The sequence below is a fragment of the Pezoporus flaviventris genome, unplaced genomic scaffold (genome assembly GCF_033815535.1).
Source record: "Pezoporus flaviventris isolate CSIRO_AGI_PZ_B2104156 unplaced genomic scaffold, CSIRO_AGI_Pfla_v1 ptg000057l, whole genome shotgun sequence".
NCBI classification, from domain to species: domain Eukaryota; kingdom Metazoa; phylum Chordata; class Aves; order Psittaciformes; family Psittacidae; genus Pezoporus; species Pezoporus flaviventris.
In genome coordinates, this window is record NW_026892605.1 from 6865331 (window position 1) to 6882997 (window position 17667).

At 43.0% G+C, this 17667-nt stretch overlaps 3 protein-coding genes across 4 annotated transcripts in view; 1 reads left to right on the forward strand and 2 right to left on the reverse strand.

Moving 5' to 3' along the window:
- The window catches only part of AGXT2 (alanine--glyoxylate aminotransferase 2), a 23082-nt gene extending 22161 nt beyond the window's left edge, over positions 1-921 (forward strand). Inside the window, exon 14 of the mRNA XM_061469521.1 lies at positions 791-921. Within this exon, the coding sequence (XP_061325505.1) occupies positions 791-892 (102 nt within the window). The 3' untranslated portion in view covers positions 893-921. The remainder of the gene's footprint in view (positions 1-790) is intronic.
- Positions 1-8072, reverse strand: part of DNAJC21 (DnaJ heat shock protein family (Hsp40) member C21) — a 13285-nt gene extending 5213 nt beyond the window's left edge. For both annotated transcript variants that reach the window (XM_061469518.1, XM_061469517.1), the window contains exons 1-5: positions 7901-8072; positions 7576-7669; positions 5594-5717; positions 4545-4667; positions 1193-1497 (exon numbers count right to left, since the gene is read on the reverse strand). In XM_061469518.1, the coding sequence (XP_061325502.1) occupies positions 1193-1497; positions 4545-4667; positions 5594-5717; positions 7576-7669; positions 7901-7997 (743 nt within the window). In that variant the 5' untranslated portion in view covers positions 7998-8072. The remainder of the gene's footprint in view (positions 1-1192; positions 1498-4544; positions 4668-5593; positions 5718-7575; positions 7670-7900) is intronic.
- A 4909-nt stretch (positions 8073-12981) lies between these two features.
- On the reverse strand, positions 12982-17667 carry BRIX1 (biogenesis of ribosomes BRX1). The gene is made up of 10 exons (XM_061469535.1): positions 17484-17667; positions 16624-16735; positions 16194-16237; positions 15549-15619; positions 15124-15173; positions 14951-15024; positions 14709-14759; positions 14309-14410; positions 13650-13778; positions 12982-13373 (listed from the first exon to the last, which is right to left on the reverse strand). The coding sequence occupies exons 1-10, from the start codon at positions 17616-17618 to the stop codon at positions 13104-13106; spliced, it is 1038 nt and encodes a 345-aa protein (XP_061325519.1). The 5' UTR covers positions 17619-17667; the 3' UTR covers positions 12982-13103.

A 17667-nucleotide genomic window follows, 5' to 3' on the forward strand; every position in this document is an offset into this window, starting at 1 on the left:
GTATTATTTAAAATATAACTTCTCTGGCATTTTAGGAGGAAAGTCCTCAATATAATATGGTGGAGCAAACAATTGTCTGTAGGGCCTGGAAATCTGAGCAGTTAATTTGTGATGCCAATGGGCACATCTACAAAACAAGTAAAAAGGTATTGATGTAGGTTGGTCTTGCCCTAATTTCAGGCAGGAAATGTTATGCAGTATGGCAGTATCAGGCTGACAGCAGGGAAGTCAGGTCAATCCTCAGAGCAGTACAGCTGCTTTTACCTGATGCAACGTACAAGTAGTACAGGCCCACAAAAGCCACAAGCACATTACTCCTTGGCTCTGCTCTGCAAGAAAGTGTCAGCACAGTTTTCCAAATATACATGTGGCCCAAGCTGTCAAACAGTACACCTCAGTACAGCTGAATTTTACTCCAGCTGCCTCCTGGACTCCAAATTATCAAGCTATTTGTCAGCAAGTGTATCACTCAGCTTCATTCTTCCTTGGGGACAGCAGGGAGAAATAATTTTTTATATATATATATATATAATTATTTTTTTAATCAATATGCAATTATTTTTAAAGTGCACTCATTAAGAATTTAAGCTTCTTCCATCTGCACACAAAAAGCTCTTCTAGTTGGAAGAATAAACTGTGCTTACATTTGAGAGATCACTTCTTCCTGTTACATAACTTTGGGAAAAATAAAAGCATCAAAAAAAAATGCATTTAGTTCTATGAAAGGGTTCTCTCTAAGGAGTTAAAAGAAAAATTAAAACTAAGTGATATTTTCCTACTTTCTTTTTAGCAGGTACTTTCTTCATTAAAGCAGATGAAGCTGACTAAGTCCAGGATGTCACAGTCCTGTTCTTTCTCCCTTATTCCAAAACATACATCCTTTTTTCTTTAAGGGAATAATGGTAACTATTAAATCTTACTTCCCCAGGTAAGTAAAAGCACACAGATTCTGTGCTACTACAGGCAATTACCTGATTATCATTCCCTGGTATGTTAGATTTCTTTATGTCAGTACAATGCAGAGACACTCCAGTTTTAAAAAGCTCAGACTTGAGACCAAAACCAACATATAACATTTTCAAGGATGCTCAAAAGAGCAAGTGGAGCTAGCATTAGAATCTAACTCTGTATGGTATAATCATGGATAGTTTCTCCAAGTTTAAAAGAAAAGATTTGTTTCACATTTACATACTTGGCTTGTTTGAGCTTCTGCTGCCTCCGAAATTCCTCTGATTTTCTAGTTTTTTCTGCATTTTGTTCTTCCACAAGTTTTCTATGAGCTTGTACTCTTTTATCCCTTTTACGAATAAAGGCTACTAGCTGACGGATCAGTTCATTCCTCTCTTTCCTGGCTTTATCTCTCTTTTTCTTGTTCTCTTTTTCCATAGCTCGTTTCTCCCAGCGGTTTGAGGCTTGTCGTGTGTCATATTCTTCTTTCCAAGCAAAGCTCTTCTGAGTACAGAAACTCTGCCAATATGCATAGAAAGGGTGGACTACCTGTAAGAAACAAACAAAAAAAGTCATTTGTGTGGAGGGGGGAGAAGGGAGGAGAGGGCACGACAAAAATCATATCAAACAATTCAGGACTTTGGTAGCAGCTTGTGTCTTCTATACAGGCCACAGTTTTCCCTCAGAGTATACAAATATCACATGAAAGTTTAGAGAAAACTCTATTAGCATCCTTAAAATTTCAAACCATGCCAAATCAACAGCCTTGTCTAAACTATTCCAAACTACAACTTCTAAAGAATATCTCCTTGCAGGATTGGATCGTGCTGACATTAATACCCAGTTATTTAGCTGTGCTTCTCCTCTCAAACTGAAAAGCACAACCATTATCAGACTTGATGTCCACAAGCAGGCATATGCACGTATTGCATAAGAACCCCAAGAATAATTTATATTAAATTATATATAATTTAATATAAATTATCAAAGGTCAGCCATACATTTCCAACAGCAGCCAATGATCAGCACAATAAAACAAATACATGTACATAATGCTACTTCTTCCCTGTAGATTCTCTCTGTTTCCAGAGCAAGACAGAAACTGATAGCCCACGATGTCTTTTTCTTTCCTGAATTTAATATTTCTTTTATTAATCCATGCAAGCTGTTGGCGCACACAACAGCATGGAGCCATGACTTGCACAGTTTAACAAGGGGCTATGCCAAGATGCACATACTCTTGTTTTGTTAGCAAATTATATGACCACAGGTTAAAGTGATCCCCTCTAGCTCTCACATTAAAAGAAATGTGATTAAGAGAATCTCACATTAAAAGAAATTATTTTCTTCCCTTATTTTCCTTCCTTTTGCTATTCGTAAATTAAATTACAGATTAATAAAATGGCATAATAATTATGTTATGGTTTGTTCTCTGTTCCTCTGCAAATAATTACTAACCTTCTGCATTTTGTACATTCAGGAAAAAAGATATGCCTAAACTCTCTTCTTATATTACTTACCCTATTAAGCTGCCTTTTTACTACTTACTTCTATATGCACTACTGTTCATATTTGGAATATCTCACAGAAGTATTCAACCTAATAGTTTAGTATCTCTTCTTCTAATATCTCCTATTCTCCTCCTGCCATTGGTATTAGAATGGACTATCAACATCTCATTTAATTTCTAATGGTCTACCTACATGGAAACGTTCATGGCAGTTATTAACCAATAACTATTTATATTTAATCCAATAACCTAAGAGAGACTCCCCATCTCAGATTTCTGCTTCAGAAGGGGGTACCTTCTGTGCAAAAGGACACACAGCCATCAACTGATGACAGGGACCATTCTCCCCTCCACCAGCTGTTGAGCTAACGACTTTCCTCCTCCTCAGCAGCTACCTGAAAAACAAGCATGTTTCTCCAGAAGCTGTACAGCAGCTCTTGCTGAACTGTCCAGCAGATTTTGTTTTGTCTGCTACTACTGATTACTTTTGTTTCTGCATCTAACTGAACTACAAGTCTCTTCCCATGAATTCTTGCGATATCACAGACTAAAGAATATCTCCCCTGGCCACTTGGCATTCATCAAGCCGCCTCTCAAGCTTCTTGTGAATTATCTCAGTAGACCGAGACAGAGAGCATTCACATCGCAGGTTCTGAAGCCTCCACAGTTTTTGTGGCTTCTTTCTAAAACTCTTTTTCCTCTTCCCATGATACTCCCATTGAGTAGTGAAGCGAACACTGCAATGCTCAAATCCTCTGACAGTGTAATGTCTTTATGTGAATACACTTTAATAGGGATAATGACCTTCACATTTAACTGTGCTATTTCACATAAAATACACTACAAATCTTTTTTTTTTTTTTCCTTTCTTGGTAAAACAACAAACCCAAAAAAAACCTCAAATTACACATAACAGCTGATTCTAGGACAAGATTAACAACACAGGTGTCAAAGCATAAAAGCTCATTTGGGCCTATAATCGTATCTATACAATGGCCTAAAAGCAAGCAGTTTCAAGAGAACTCAATTAAAAACAGATTTTAGCAGTTTCAAAGAGACAAATATTCTCTCTGGGAAAGACTACCATTTATTAAGTCATCTTGTAATTTTATTTGACATTCAAACACCCATTCTGACGCTGCTTAGATTGATTTACAACTTTGTTTCTAACTACAGCCATGTTTTATACCACTTAAGTGACTTATTTTTAAGGTATGCATCAATTTAAATTTCATACATATTCGTCATTCTACTAAATGTGACAAGTGTTAAGTAGCAGCCATGAACAGTAACTGAGTACATTGATAAGTGCAGTTACTAACTGGGGAAAGGGCCACTATTTTACTATTTAATTTCAACACAGGAATACTGGTAAACCTAAACAAAAAAAAGGAAGTCTGGCAGAATGCAACGAATAGCTGGCAAACCAGATGACAAGAATTCAAGTGTCCCAGATACATTTTCTTTTCTTGCTTCCCAGAGGAAAGCACGCAGTGTTTTGGAAAGTAAATCTTACTACAGAATTAACTGTAGATGACACAGAGCATGATTGTGGGAGCTCACACTGCAGGTCAGCCATCACATCTGGCATTTGGTAAAGGCAGTGTTATGCAGTAAGTGCTATGCAGTTTTCCTAAATGAGGCAGGACACTATGTATTATTAAAACAACAAAAATTGTCTCAATATCCCTTTCTGTAACGTAACTTGCATTGAAACACTGGAAAACTATTCTCATCAGGAAGCAAAGAAAACATTTGTTCATTTGTTTTATAAGCCTTGCACTACACATAAGTTTCACTGGCGTAGTTGTTAGCCCTGGGAAGTGTTTGTCTTCACAACTTACCCAAAAATGCTGGTTAATAATATAGTCCAGCAGGAAATACCTATTTTAGCTCATCTAATTATTATGAATCAGAACACAAGCACTTCCTTTATAGTACTGATCTACAGTACTAGGAAAGACAGCAGATACATGGTTTTGTATTCACCTCAGAGACCAGCAGAAGCCTTTCCTCTGATTGCAGTGTAAGACAAAGTCATGACTTAACTGTGCTACTTTCAGTTAAGATTTACACTTGCTCTTACCGTATCATAGTCACTTTGGGAATTGCCAAACATAGGGAACTCTTCAATATCTTCCCGGGTAATATATTCCACCTCTTCTTTTGCAATCTTTTTAAAAACTTCTCGATAGACTGTAAAGAATCCCTGAAATTAAAAATAAAAACACCACAACTCACTTTGCATAGCCCAGTAATAGGTGTACAAATGCTTGGCCACATTAGTGTATTTTAAAGCAATACTACTATTGTGCAACAGCCTCTCAAAATCAGGGTAAAGACCTTCTAAGAACTTGCTCTAGATAACATGACCTTTCTATTAACAAAGTTCCCATTCTCTCACATTCTTTTTATTTCCATCTCCTTTGTGTAGTCTCTCATACATCAAAAACCTGTATTAAAATCTAACACCTCCCTCTTCCCCACAGAAAAAAAATGTTTCAGCATTCTGGAGATGGTGATCAGTTCTTGATTACCCAGGATCAAGCTCTGAGGAAGTTCCAAATATAAAATTCACTATTAAGTATCCTATCTTCATTTAAATTAAGATGTTACTAACTCACTTCTAACACAGTAACACAAAGACAGATAAGGATTTTCACTGGCAGAGGTCTTTCTAATCACCTGAAGCTTTTTATGTTATGATGAGTATCCCAAAATCCGACAGGCAATTCAATTATAGGGAGCACACCTTCCCCATGGACTGTTGTCATACTGCTTTTCTTGGTGGGTTTTTTGTCCGTTTTTTTATTTGCTTGGTTTTTTTTTGTGGTGTTTTGGTTTTTTTTTGTTGTGTGTCTGTCCGTCCCGTTCCCCCCCCCCCGGTTTGCAGTACTCTAGCTTGTTGAAGACATTACTGAATAAACAGATGGTACTAAGAAGCATTTACAATGCTTCCCTATATGACATAAATAATACACACACAGCGTAGTTGTATGGTATATCTTGCAAAGACTGTAAACATTATTACTACCTGGGCTCAACAATTCCACACATAGCTCTTCAATGTGAAGCAAATGCCAACACTTTTCATTAAATTCAAATTGATTCATTAAAAATTTATTAAGTCATTACCTTCTCATCATCTCCATATCCAGAGTAACAGCTAACAGTGAAGTAGCGCAGCAGATCTAAACTATCGTCCTGATAGTCTCCATCAACTCCTCCTCTCAACAAAGCCTCCCTATGATTATCATACCTGGCAAAAAGATTCACAGTGACAAGGATGTAAAGACACAGAACATTCCCTAGTGCTGGCAAACTTCAGCAGGACATGCATCACCCCAATTTACAGCTTAGCCCAGTGTTCTTAATTTGTGTGTCATATCCAAAGTCTTCAGAGAGAAAAAAAGCTAGGCTAAGTAAATACTCTCTCCCTTTAGCTTACTATCACTTTATCTGCACTATCAATAGCAGCAATTTCTTAACGAGTAGCTAGCAAACACATATGAGCAAGATGCTTCAATCAGCTTTCAGAAATGGGAAGGACATTATTTAAATCATCCCATACTTACACACACTAAAACCCCAAACCCTGGATCATACATTAGCATACAAAAATTGCATATAAAAATTGCAAAACAGTCCTTCCAGGGAAGACAAACTTAGTACAGGCATTTTTGGTAGATAATCTAGTAGATGCTTTAGCCCATTTGAAAAACAAGATACACAGAACATAAAAAGCAGTGATTTCTTAAGAAGACGTGTGTGAGTTTCAAATCAGGACTGTTACGGAAACACGACACCATGCTGTCATTAAGGTTTACCATCTGCAGCTATCAACAGCACCCTAAACACCTGCATGTACTTAGCGTGGTGCTGGTTCTTTCCCCCTAAATCTGGCAGGACTGTGACCAGAGGGGCACCTATCCCAACAAGCAGGCTGCCTCCTGCTCTGTGGAAGAGAAGCAGAGGCCAACAGTGGCTGTGTCCCCCACAGCCCTCCACAGCGCCCAGCCCAACACTACCATGCAGAACACTTAGCCCAGGGTGTGCGTGAGGCTGTGCTGTGCCTCGCCAACAAGGGGTGTGTATGGGGGGAACTGTTCCTCCCCATCGAGGTGTGCATGGGGGGGCTGTTCCTCCCCATCGAGGTGTGCATGGGGGGGGCTGTTCCTCCCCATCGAGGTGTGCACGGGGGGCTGTGCCTCCCCATCGAGGTGTGCATGGGTGCATGGGGGGCTGTGCCTCCCCAACGAGGTGTGCTGTCCTCCCCATCGAGGTGTGCATGGAGGGCTGTGCCTCCCCAGCGAGGTGTGCACGGGGGGGGGGGGGCTGGCTGTGCCTCCCCATCGAGGTGTGCATGGTGGGGGGGCTGTGCCTCCCCATCGAGGTGTGCATGGGGGGGGGGCTGTACCTCCCATCAAGTTGTGAATCGGGGGCTGTGCCTCCCCATCGAGGTGTGCATGGGGGGGGGGGGGCTGTACCTCCCATCAAGTTGTGAATCGGGGGCTGTGCCTCCCCATCGAGGTGTGCATGGGGGGGGCTGTACCTCCCATCAAGTTGTGAATGGGGGGCTGTGCCTCCCCATCGAGGCGTGCATGGGGGGGGGGAGGCTGTGCCTCCCATCGAAGTGTGCATGGGGGGCTGTGCCTCCCCATCAAGGTGTGCATGGGGGGCTGTGCCTCCCCATCGAGTTGTGCATGGGGGGCTGTGCCTCCCCATCGAGGCGTTCACGGGGGGCTGTGCCTCCCAACGAGGCGTGCATGGGGGGCTGTGCCTCCCCATCGAGGTGTGCATGGGGGTGGGCGGCTGTGCCTCCCCATCGAGGTGTGCATGGGGGGGGGGGGGCTGTACCTCCCATCGAGGTGTGCGGGGGGGGGGGGGGGGGGGGGGGGGGGCTGTGCCTCCCATCGAGGTGTGCATGGGGGGCTGTGCCTCCCCATCGAGTTGTGCACGAGGGGAGCTGTGCCTCCCCGAGGGGCTGCATGGCTCTCAACCCAAAGCACTGCTCCTGCCCCAGAGACACGTGCTGGCACGCCATGCGGCCCAGCGAGAACCAAAGTCCCGTCCCAGGCAGAATGAAAGCGGCTCCTTGCAGCCGAAGCACTGCTCACCAGGCTCTTTCCTGGGGGTCGCTGAGGACGTCGTACGCTGCCTGGATTAACTTGAACTGCTCTGCCGCTTCCTCCGCGTTCTCGAGGTTTTTATCTATGAAACAATTAAGGGACACTGTGAACTCAAGGCCCGGCAGCAGCGTACCGACAGCTAATACCCACAGGCCGCCCGGCCCGTCTCCCGCAGGCCCCGCCACACGACGGGCACAAACGACGGCAGCCACCCGCGAGGAGAAGGGGCCTCTCCCCCCGCAGACGGCGGCAAGAGAGACCGGGGCAGGTCGGGCCCTCCCCTGGGGCCTGCGTGCGAGCATCGCGGCCGTACCCGGGTGCCAGCGCAGCGCCAGCCGGCGGTACGCCCGCTTCAGATCCTCCTCTGCGGCGTCGCGCTTCACTCCCAGCACCTCGTAGTGACACTTCATGGCGGCGGCTCCGTGCGCAGGGAAGGGCCGGCCGGCGCGGACGGGACAGCGGGTAGAGGCGGGGCCGGCGGCGCTCGCATCACAGCACCCACCCACCAGGAGGAGCGAGCGGGTCTGGTTGCCGGGGCGGAGGGGCCCGGGTAACAGAAGAGGCGGGGCAGGTGTCGGCTGGGCTCGGACGGTCACGGGCCCGCGGTGCTGCCCCGGGCTGGCGGCGGGGGCTGCCCGCTCCTCTGGGCTGCGGCCTCACGTCACCCGCGGTCACACCACCGAGTGCCCGGTGCTAGCATTTCAGTGACTCACAGAACCAGACAGGTTGGAAAAGACCTTTAAGATCGTTAAGTCCAACCATTTGTTACCCCAGGACTGCCCGAGTCCACCACTAAACCATGGCGCTGAGGGGCTCATCTATAGGGGAACAATTTAACCACGGATGCCGATTACACTAGTGCTCTGAGCAGCCTGTTCTAATGCCTGATCACCTGCTCTGTGAATAAATGTTCCCTAATATCCAATCTAAATCTCCCCTGGTGCAGCTTGAGGCCATTACCTCTTGTCCTATTGCTTGTTACTGGGGAGACCGACTACACCTCACCACAACCTCCTTTAGGCAGCTGTAGAGAGCGATAAGAGCGATAAGATCCCCCCTGAGCCTTCTCCAGACTAAATCTCCTAGTTGCCTCAGCTGTTCCCCATCACACGTGTGCTTCAGACCCTTCACCAGCTCCATTGCCCTTCCCTGCCCCCACTCCAGCACCTCAATGTCTCTCTTGTAGTGAGGGGTCCAGAACTGAACACAGGATTCGAGGTGCAGCCTCACCAGTACTCAGTGCAGGGGGATGATCACTGCCCTGGCCCTGCTGCCACACTATTGCTGGTACAGGCCAGGATGCCGTTGGCCACCTGCGCACAAGCTGCTCATGTTCAGCTCCATCAACCAGTGCTCGAGAGTTTAGAGGTACAGCCAAGGCAGATCCGTGTCTTGGGTTGTCAGTGTTTGCCGGTGGTTTTTGACCCCTGTGATCTTCAGTTTTCGGGTTTGGCCTAAGCCACGTGTCTTTTTTTTTTTCCAGAGAAGGGCCACAAAGGTGAGCAAAGGACTGGGCAGCCTGTGGTGTAAGGGAAGGCTGAGAGAGCTGGTCTTGTTCAAGCACTGGGAAAATAAGGCTGAGGGGAGTCCTTATGACCATGTTTCAGTATTTAAAAGTTGGCCTCAAAGAAGATGAAGACTCTTTTTATGAGGAGTCACATGGAAAAGATAAGGTAATGGCTACAAATTACTTCCAGGGAGATTCCAATTAGACACAAGAGGAAAATTTTTCACAATGAGAACAATCAACCATTGGAATAATCTCCCCAGGGAAGTAGTGGATTACCCAGCATTGAACACTGAGAAAAGTGGGAAGGGGGGAGGGGGGGCACAAAATCACAAAACGAAATATATAAACCTTTAGAATCAGTTTTAAGTAATGTTAAGTTTGATGGCTTTGTAACAGTAGCAATGGAAAATTACTGAGTTGCACGATTCACAGAAAAAAAAAGAGTACAGCTAGAGAACGTACTGAGAATTCTTGTGTAAGATAAACCATTGTAGTTAACATAGTTTTAGGCCCTTACGACCTTAGTACAAAATGAGTGTAAGAAAAACAGGCTAGAAGAACAGGACGTAAGGATAAAGAGTATCTGGGAACAGCAGGTGTCCAGGATGGGCTGCAGCTAAATTAACTGACAAGTAGAAAGACAGGATGATTGTTATGTCTGTGGCATTAACGAACCAACGAAGCTGGTATAAACATCCACTGCACATGCATCAAAGGCTGCCAGAAGTGATGGAGATTGTTAGAAGAAGTAAACAACCCTCAGAGACCACCACCACATTTTTGTATGCATGCAGGAAACTTTCTGGAAAATTATGTAATTCATGTGTAGCCTCATGAATATGTATGTATGCCCAGTGACTATATACGGATAGCCTGTGTAGCAATATGGGGACACACATTAGGAGAAGCTATCCCCTGTGTCTCCCGGTGCCGCAATAAGGAATACATGCTTGTCAACTTAAACTTTGTTGGCAAGTTTGTTCCTGGAGTTTTCTCCAAATCAACACTAAGATTCAGCTGGACAGGGCACTGGGACATCTTGCCTAGGTCACGCTTGCCTAGAAAGGTTGGACCAGATCATAGAATCATAGAATCGTTAGATGATCCTTAAGGTCCTTTCCAACCTGGGGTTCTGTGATTCTCCAGATTACATGTGTGTCAGTTGGCACTGCATGAACTGAGTTTTGGATTAGACAATGAGATCTGAACGTTTGGGTTGACAGCAAGTTGAATACGAGTCAGCAGTGTGTCCTGGCAGCCAAAAGGTTCAACTGCGCCCTGAGGTTAATCAAGCATAGCACAGCTAGCTGGTCAGGGAGGTGACTGTCCTGCTCCACATTGCACTGGTGCAGCCCCACTTCAAGTAGTGGGTGCAGCTTTGGGCTGCAAGGACATGAGACCGTTAGAGTATGTTCAGAAGAACATGACAAAGATGGTCAAAGGCCTCAAGGAGGCCTTGACAGGAGAAGTAGCTGAAGTCATTTGACTTGCTGATCTTCGAGAAGACTGAGGATGCCCTCATCACAGCCTATACCTCCTCAAGGGGAGCATCAGAGCAGGAGAATCTGATCTCTTCTCTCTTATGGCCAGTGACACAACACAAGGAAATGGAATGAAGAAGCTACATGAGCTGGTTTTGGCTGGGGTAAGAGTTAATTTCTTCATAGCAGCTTTTACAGGGCTATGTTTTAGATTTCTGCTGGAAATACAGAGGTGGTTCTGTTACTGCTGAACAGCACTTACATAGAGTCCAGGTCTTTTCTGCTCCTTACACCAGTGAGGAGGCTGGTGGTGCAGAAGGAGCTGAGCCCAGCTGACCCAAGGGATATTCCATACCATGTGGTGTCATGCTCAGCATATATTGCTGGGGAAAGAAGAAGGAAGTGAGGATGTTTAGATTTATGGTGCTTGTCTTCCCAAGTAATGGTTACACATGACAGAGCCCGCCTGTCCTGGGGATGGCTGAACACCTGCCTGACTATGGAAAGTGGTGAATTAAGTCCTTGTTTTGTTTTTTTTTTGCATGTGCCCCTTTTGCTTTGCCTACTAAAACTGTCTTTATCCCAGTCAGGGGAGCGAGCAAGCAGCTGTGTGGTGCTTGGCTGCCATCTAGGCTAAAAACATGATACTGTTGGGGAAGTTCAGGCTGCACATTAGGAAAAGGTTCATAGTTGAGAGGGAGATCAGCTCCTGGAACAGGCTCCTCAGGTATATAGTCACAGCACCAAACCTGTGGAGCTCAAGGAGAGTCTGGATGACAATCTTTGAATGTGGTTTAGTGTTAGGTAGTTCTGCAAGGACCAGGAGTTGGACCTGATGATACTCATGAGTTCCTTCCAGCTTAATACTCTGTGACTCTTGTATTAGACTATGTGAACTGAGCAGATGCTTGTATTCACCATTCTTTCCCATCAGATGGCACACAGACCACCTTGTTACGGAGGTGACACCGAATTTCCCTTGTCCTGCCAGGTGGGATAACCTTTAATTTAGCACTTAACAGGTCAGCTTCCTCTTCTGCCAGTTGTGTCTGTTCATCACCAAACCAGCAGTGGTTGAATCCAGCAGAGGAATCAAATAGAAACAGGGCACAAACAAGACTCTGGAACACTGGGAAGCTGGGGAGCAGACAGGGAGACAGCATCAGCCACTGGAAAAAACAGGACATGAGGTCTAAAACTGGAAAGCAGGATAAAGACAGGTAATGAAGAAATAGCCCCAGGAAATAGCGAAGTAACCTTTGCCAACATCAGACAAGAAAAGTTTCTTGGAATCAGACATCTGAAGACCATTATAGAGAAATTCTCACCCAATTATGGTTTTGTCTGGTTGGAGGCTGATGCCATTAGACTTTCTGCAAGAGTAGTTTTACACTCCTTTCCCCAGCATAAGAGAATAATAGTAACTCATTTAACTGCATCTGGCAAAGGGGAAGACTTCCAGACAGTAATTTCCTGAAAGATTTAAGGGAATACAGCCCCAAATTAAAGCTGACTTCATGTTGCAGCTCTGAAGCAAGTAAACTGTCAGACAGCAGGCAATGAACTACAGTGAACCAAACCCTGTATTTTCTGCTGCTCATGAGTGTGCTGCATTTAGAGTACAGACATTATCCATGAGAAAAATCAAAGCTTTTGGTTGTAAACACTTTCAAATAATAGTGGAAGCTTACTTGATTTTATATGGAAAAAATCTGTATAGACTCACACAAGCTAAACAGCATACAACTGAACCAAGAGGACACCATTTCTGTAAAAAAGTTTGTTGCATGTCTAATAGTATGGAATTCTGTGCTTTTAAAGCACTGTTGTTGTAACAGAATCATGGGCAATTCTGTTTCAGGCTACTGAAGGTGTATAGTTTTGATACCAAATCATGGGTAGCATGTACCTCTTGGCAATGAATTTGGTATCAAGGGCTAGAATTCTGTTAGCCTGCTTCTCCCCTTTAGCTACATTTCAAGTCCTCAGAATCTGATTAGGTACAGGAGCTACCACAGGCAAAAGCAGCAGATTTTTTACTATAAGTAAGTAATGGCAAGGTCACAAACGTCTGCACTCCCTAGGAATTACGAAGATTAAAAATATTAACACCATTCTCCAAGACAAAATTCCAGTAGTTCAAATTTCTAAGTTTTCTACTGCTGTCAGACTAGGAAAGCTGGCCTTTGAATTCATTCATGATGAGCACCAGTGACTACCCAGTTATTTGTATTCTTCATACATGTTTCAGTGAGCAGTTTCCCATAGGTCTTCAAGTATAAGAGGCCAGTTCTCAAACACAGAAATATTTGGAGTCTCTCATTCTCTTTCCCTGTTCCCTGGCTTGCTTTTCAAAACCCATAAACCCCTCAAAGAAATGAAGACAGTAAACGAGTGCAAACATCCTAATAAAATGATACTCTGTTTACTTAAAACTGAAGTTGTTGGTTTTGCCTGTAAAAACAAGTAAACAACAAGTATTTACAATATTATGTCAATATAACTGGTTTCAACATTTTTAACATTTAAGCTGATGCCTCAGTTCTGAAAAGCTTTTTCTGCTTCTTCCTCTGAATTTTGCGTAGCTTCTTTTTATCTTTAACAATTGGCTTTGACTCTGGTTTCACAAGCTGTATTTCCACTGGCTTTTCTTCAGCTGGAATGTCAAAGACCACTTCAGTGGGATCTTCTTTAATAAGCACCTTACTCTCTTGTTTCTTAATCTTTTGTACTTCCTTCACGTGCTGTTTCTCTCTAAACTTAGCCGCCACTGATAATCTTACCAGCCGTCGATGCTACGAAAATAAGAATTTGAATTTCATCAGGTTTCAAGTAAGTAAATGGAAGAAATCAGGTATTGAAGAAACAGGTGGTAATTTCTCAGCTTAACTGTCATAATCCTCAATGTAATGCCATCTTTCATTGACTGTGTTCTCAAATTAGGATCAGTTAAGGCACTTTTGTTCTACAACAGATTCCAGGGAGAGTTATACATGATTCTCCTGCAGACTACAGACTGGCTTTCACGTTAATTTCTAAATGAAAGAGAAGACAAAAATAAAGCTGCTTACCATATTTGGGGACTGGTAATGGGGATTTTCATACAGAGTTGGTCCTCCAAAGCTACCTTGGAAGATTTTTATGAGATTCAGGACAAAACGAGGCCCAATTTCTACTAGAGATGCATCTTCTTCTATTATCTGCAATAAGAATACTTTCTTCATTTATATACCTAATCAAAGTAATGACCCTGTAAGCACCTTGCATATGGTGATACACAACTGAATTTAAATCCAAGATACAATGCCACTGAAGATGATAAGCTAGACACAATTCTATATATAAAGCAGTTCTTCAGCTTCAAGCAAGCCTTTAGAGAGTAGTAGTGAAGCCTCCCTTTAAAAACTAAGCTCCAGCACACTTTGCGTCAAAGCAGCAAGTGAGGTTAAAAGGTAAGCAAAGCATAGGCTTCAGCTAGTACTCGCCATGACTGAGACAAGCATCACAGAATCACAGCTAACAGAACGGAAGCTGAAGTACACAGAACTTAAACCAGTTCTCTCCAGAACTACAGAAGAAGTCATTTCAGGACACCAAGATTACCTGCTGCAAGCACTATTTGCTGGCACATCCTGACAATAAGGATACTTCTCATTTTACTGTAATTAGTGGGTTTGATATGAAACTACTCCATTGAGCTCCTCTTGAGGAGCTAAAAGAGACCACTTACCTGGTAATTCCGAAACCAGATCCTCTCATCTGTGACAGTGAAGGTGAAAACATGATCTACAAAAGGCTGACTTTTGGGGTGATACTGTGGTGTACTAAATATCTGTAATGAAATGCAGTATTTCTTATTATCTGTATTTAAAGACACCCAACATAAATGGATCACATTTAATAAATTTTGGTTTTCCAAGATCCTGATCCCAGGTTACATTTCAGAACTCTAAAGTCATGAAAAAGTGTCCCCATGATTTTAAGCACATGATCCTAATGCTTTGCAGATTTTCTGCAAGTTTGTAAGTGTAAAACTACTACTTTAAAAAAACACTTGATATTTTAAAATACTTTGCCAAAAAACATTTCCAATGATGAAGGAACACTGGACAGCAGAACTACAGACTGACCTGAATAAACAATTCTTTCAGCAGGGCATAATGTGGCTCTTTGTCAAATATCTACAAAGAAAAAAAGTAATTTTACATACAAAGCTAAATGCAACAGCCATGCAAAAAAACCTGTCCTGGGTTTAGCAGTAGCAGTCAATTTTTCTCCTTCTTGGTAGCTGGTGCAGCTACTGCTAAACCCAGGACAAACCCCAAAATGAAATACTCATTGAAGCACTCAATGAAATAAAACCTATACTTACTGGATCAAAAGACAAAAGGGGCCGTGAGCCCCTGAGGCAGTTTCCTGTCATCTTCAATTCAGCCAGAGTGTGAACTACAGTGAATTTTAAAAAAAAAGATCATTTTAATACTTACATAAAACTGTACAAAAAAGAAAGTAAAAGTCCAAATGCAATAATGTCAGCCAACTTACCATTTTGCACTAAGAATTTAGCTGATGGTCCCTGTGGTGTATTTGAAAGCCTGCAGAGGGCAGGTGGTGGGGAAGACAGAAAAGAAAAACATTAACAGCAACCAGAAGGTACACCGGATTTCTACAGTGCACTCCAACCAGTCATTGCTGTACTGAAGTAGTTTCAGTTGCTTTTGCAGCATTACTGAGTTCCTTTAACATACTTACAAATACTTGCTTTGTTAACATCTTTGTAAAGTGCTTCTATGAAGTCTACAAAAGCTGGTCATGCATTGTAAACTTGCACTACTCACAGAAGTGCAAGATTAGTACGGATTCAGCTAACACTACTTCACACATCTTCACTATTGCAGTAAAAAACTTCAGGTACAAGGGAGCATCCCCAGCTATATATGGAAATGTAAGAAAACATAAGATTTCCTTACCACATATAGAGATCCTGTTTCTTTTTGGCTTCAAAAAAAATGCATTTATTGCAGTTTTTCATTTCACACACCTATATGAGATACACCAAATTAGCTGCTTACAAACTTCTAAAGACGTTTTAAAAAACTTTCCACATTAATCTCTAATATCTTCCCCCCCTCCAAAATGTAAGTTTAAAAGCAAAGCTCTCATCTTAATACTGATCCCCATTTTTAAACTGAAGCACTTGCTGAAAAATCATACATATTTATTACCAGGAGTAGTAACTTCATTAAAGCTATAAGCAACCCGGTAAGATCTCCAGGATATACACATTAGAGCAGGAGCTGTGAAGTTAGGTTCTAGTTTCAGAACTACGGTCATCCTATATTGTTTGGCCTGGCTGGATATTTGTTTCCTGCTTTCCCCAAGTGTAAACTGTAATATATCTTTCATGTATACTGAAAAACACATTCTGCTTTACTTCTTCATGACAAATGTATATGTTTGAGGTTTCATTAATCAAAAGTCACTTCCTGTTTTAGCATGAGCACTTTTTGAGTATCTGTAATTTTAATTTATGAAATTGGTTGCCCTTTTTTCTTGCACATTGGATTTCCAGAGGAAAAAAAAAAAAAAGCAGCATTGGTTAAATCCTGGATTACCTCGTTAATTACAAATAACTGGTCTTTACGGTCCATTTTAGTATCTGGAAGACAAGAACAACATTAAGAAGGCAGGAAAAGCAATTTAACACAAGCAATTCTTTCAGTTCTTTCTTCCTATTGCAAAAAAATTACTGCTATAAATGAAAGATTAAGAGTAACTATTAAGTTGTCTCAGACATGTTATACCAGAAATAAACATTGCATCAAAAGTATTTATGCACTTACAGGATTGAGGTCATAGGAGTCATTTCTCAGGAAATATTAAGATATAACGACAGCTACTGTGTTTGTTGGCGCAAAAGAGGTTTATTGTTTCAAGTATAAGTTCGTCAAACCAGTTATGTACCACAGTTTTAAAAAGAACAGATTGTTAAGAGTTCTTGGTTTAAAACTAACCTGAAAATGTAAGTTAGGAAGGATGCCTCACCTGCTTTAGAATGAGGCATCAATGTCCTTAGGTCTTGCATTAGGTGCCTTGTTCTGAAATTAATACCACGAGAAGAAAAAATAAGCACTCGTTCCTTGTTCTTCCATTTACCCTAGGAAAAAAAAAAAAAAAGAACGAAACTTAAGCAGGAAGTTTCCAGCCTTAAAACTACAACACAGCAACACTAAAGGTTTGAACTCTAATTACAAAAAAACACAGCAAAAACATTTGCTATTAGTATTATCTGCTCAATCTGAACAGAATCACTCTTGCAGCAGAACAGAACACAGGGGCCTACGTTTTTACATTAAGATGTCATCTATCCTGCTACAGTATGTTCTCATAGAAAGCTTTTGATTCATACAAAACATGCAAGTACTCCACATGCACTGCTTACTCACGAAAGTCTCCCCCCCCCGCTACGGGAGCCGAGCTGCAGCCTCAGAGCACAGTTCAGGTATTCTACATATGTGCATGTGATGAAATCTCAGACTTCCGTGTGCTACTTTTTGGGTTAATTTTAAACAAACTGCAAAGAAATTACTAACACCCCCTTAGGGCGGTTCCTAAATGAGAAAGGCAAAACTCCCATCTACTTTTTGGATATAACAGGATTATCCGAGTGTTCAAAATATCTCTGTGTACTTAAAATTCGCTTTCGAGTGAATCATAGCATCGCAGAATGGCTCGTGTTGGAAAGGATCTTAAAGATCATCTAGTCCCAACCCCCTGCCGCAGGCAGGGACAAACCATCCACCAGAACAACACTCTTCTCGTACTTTAACACCACAAAGAAGCCACGCATCAGACCCTCCAACCCGGCCGAGCAGTGGGCCCCCGGCACCCCCCGCCGCGGGTACCTGTGACACCGGCGGCGGGATCCTGTACTCCTCCGGTGCTGCCGAGTCTCCCGGCTCGGCCGCGCTCGGCGCCGCCTTGGCCCGCTTCGCCGGCCGCTCCGCAGGGCCCGCACGCTTCCTCTTGGCCGCCGCCATTTCGGGCACACCACGCAGTGCCGCGCTTCACTTCCGCCCGCGCTTCACT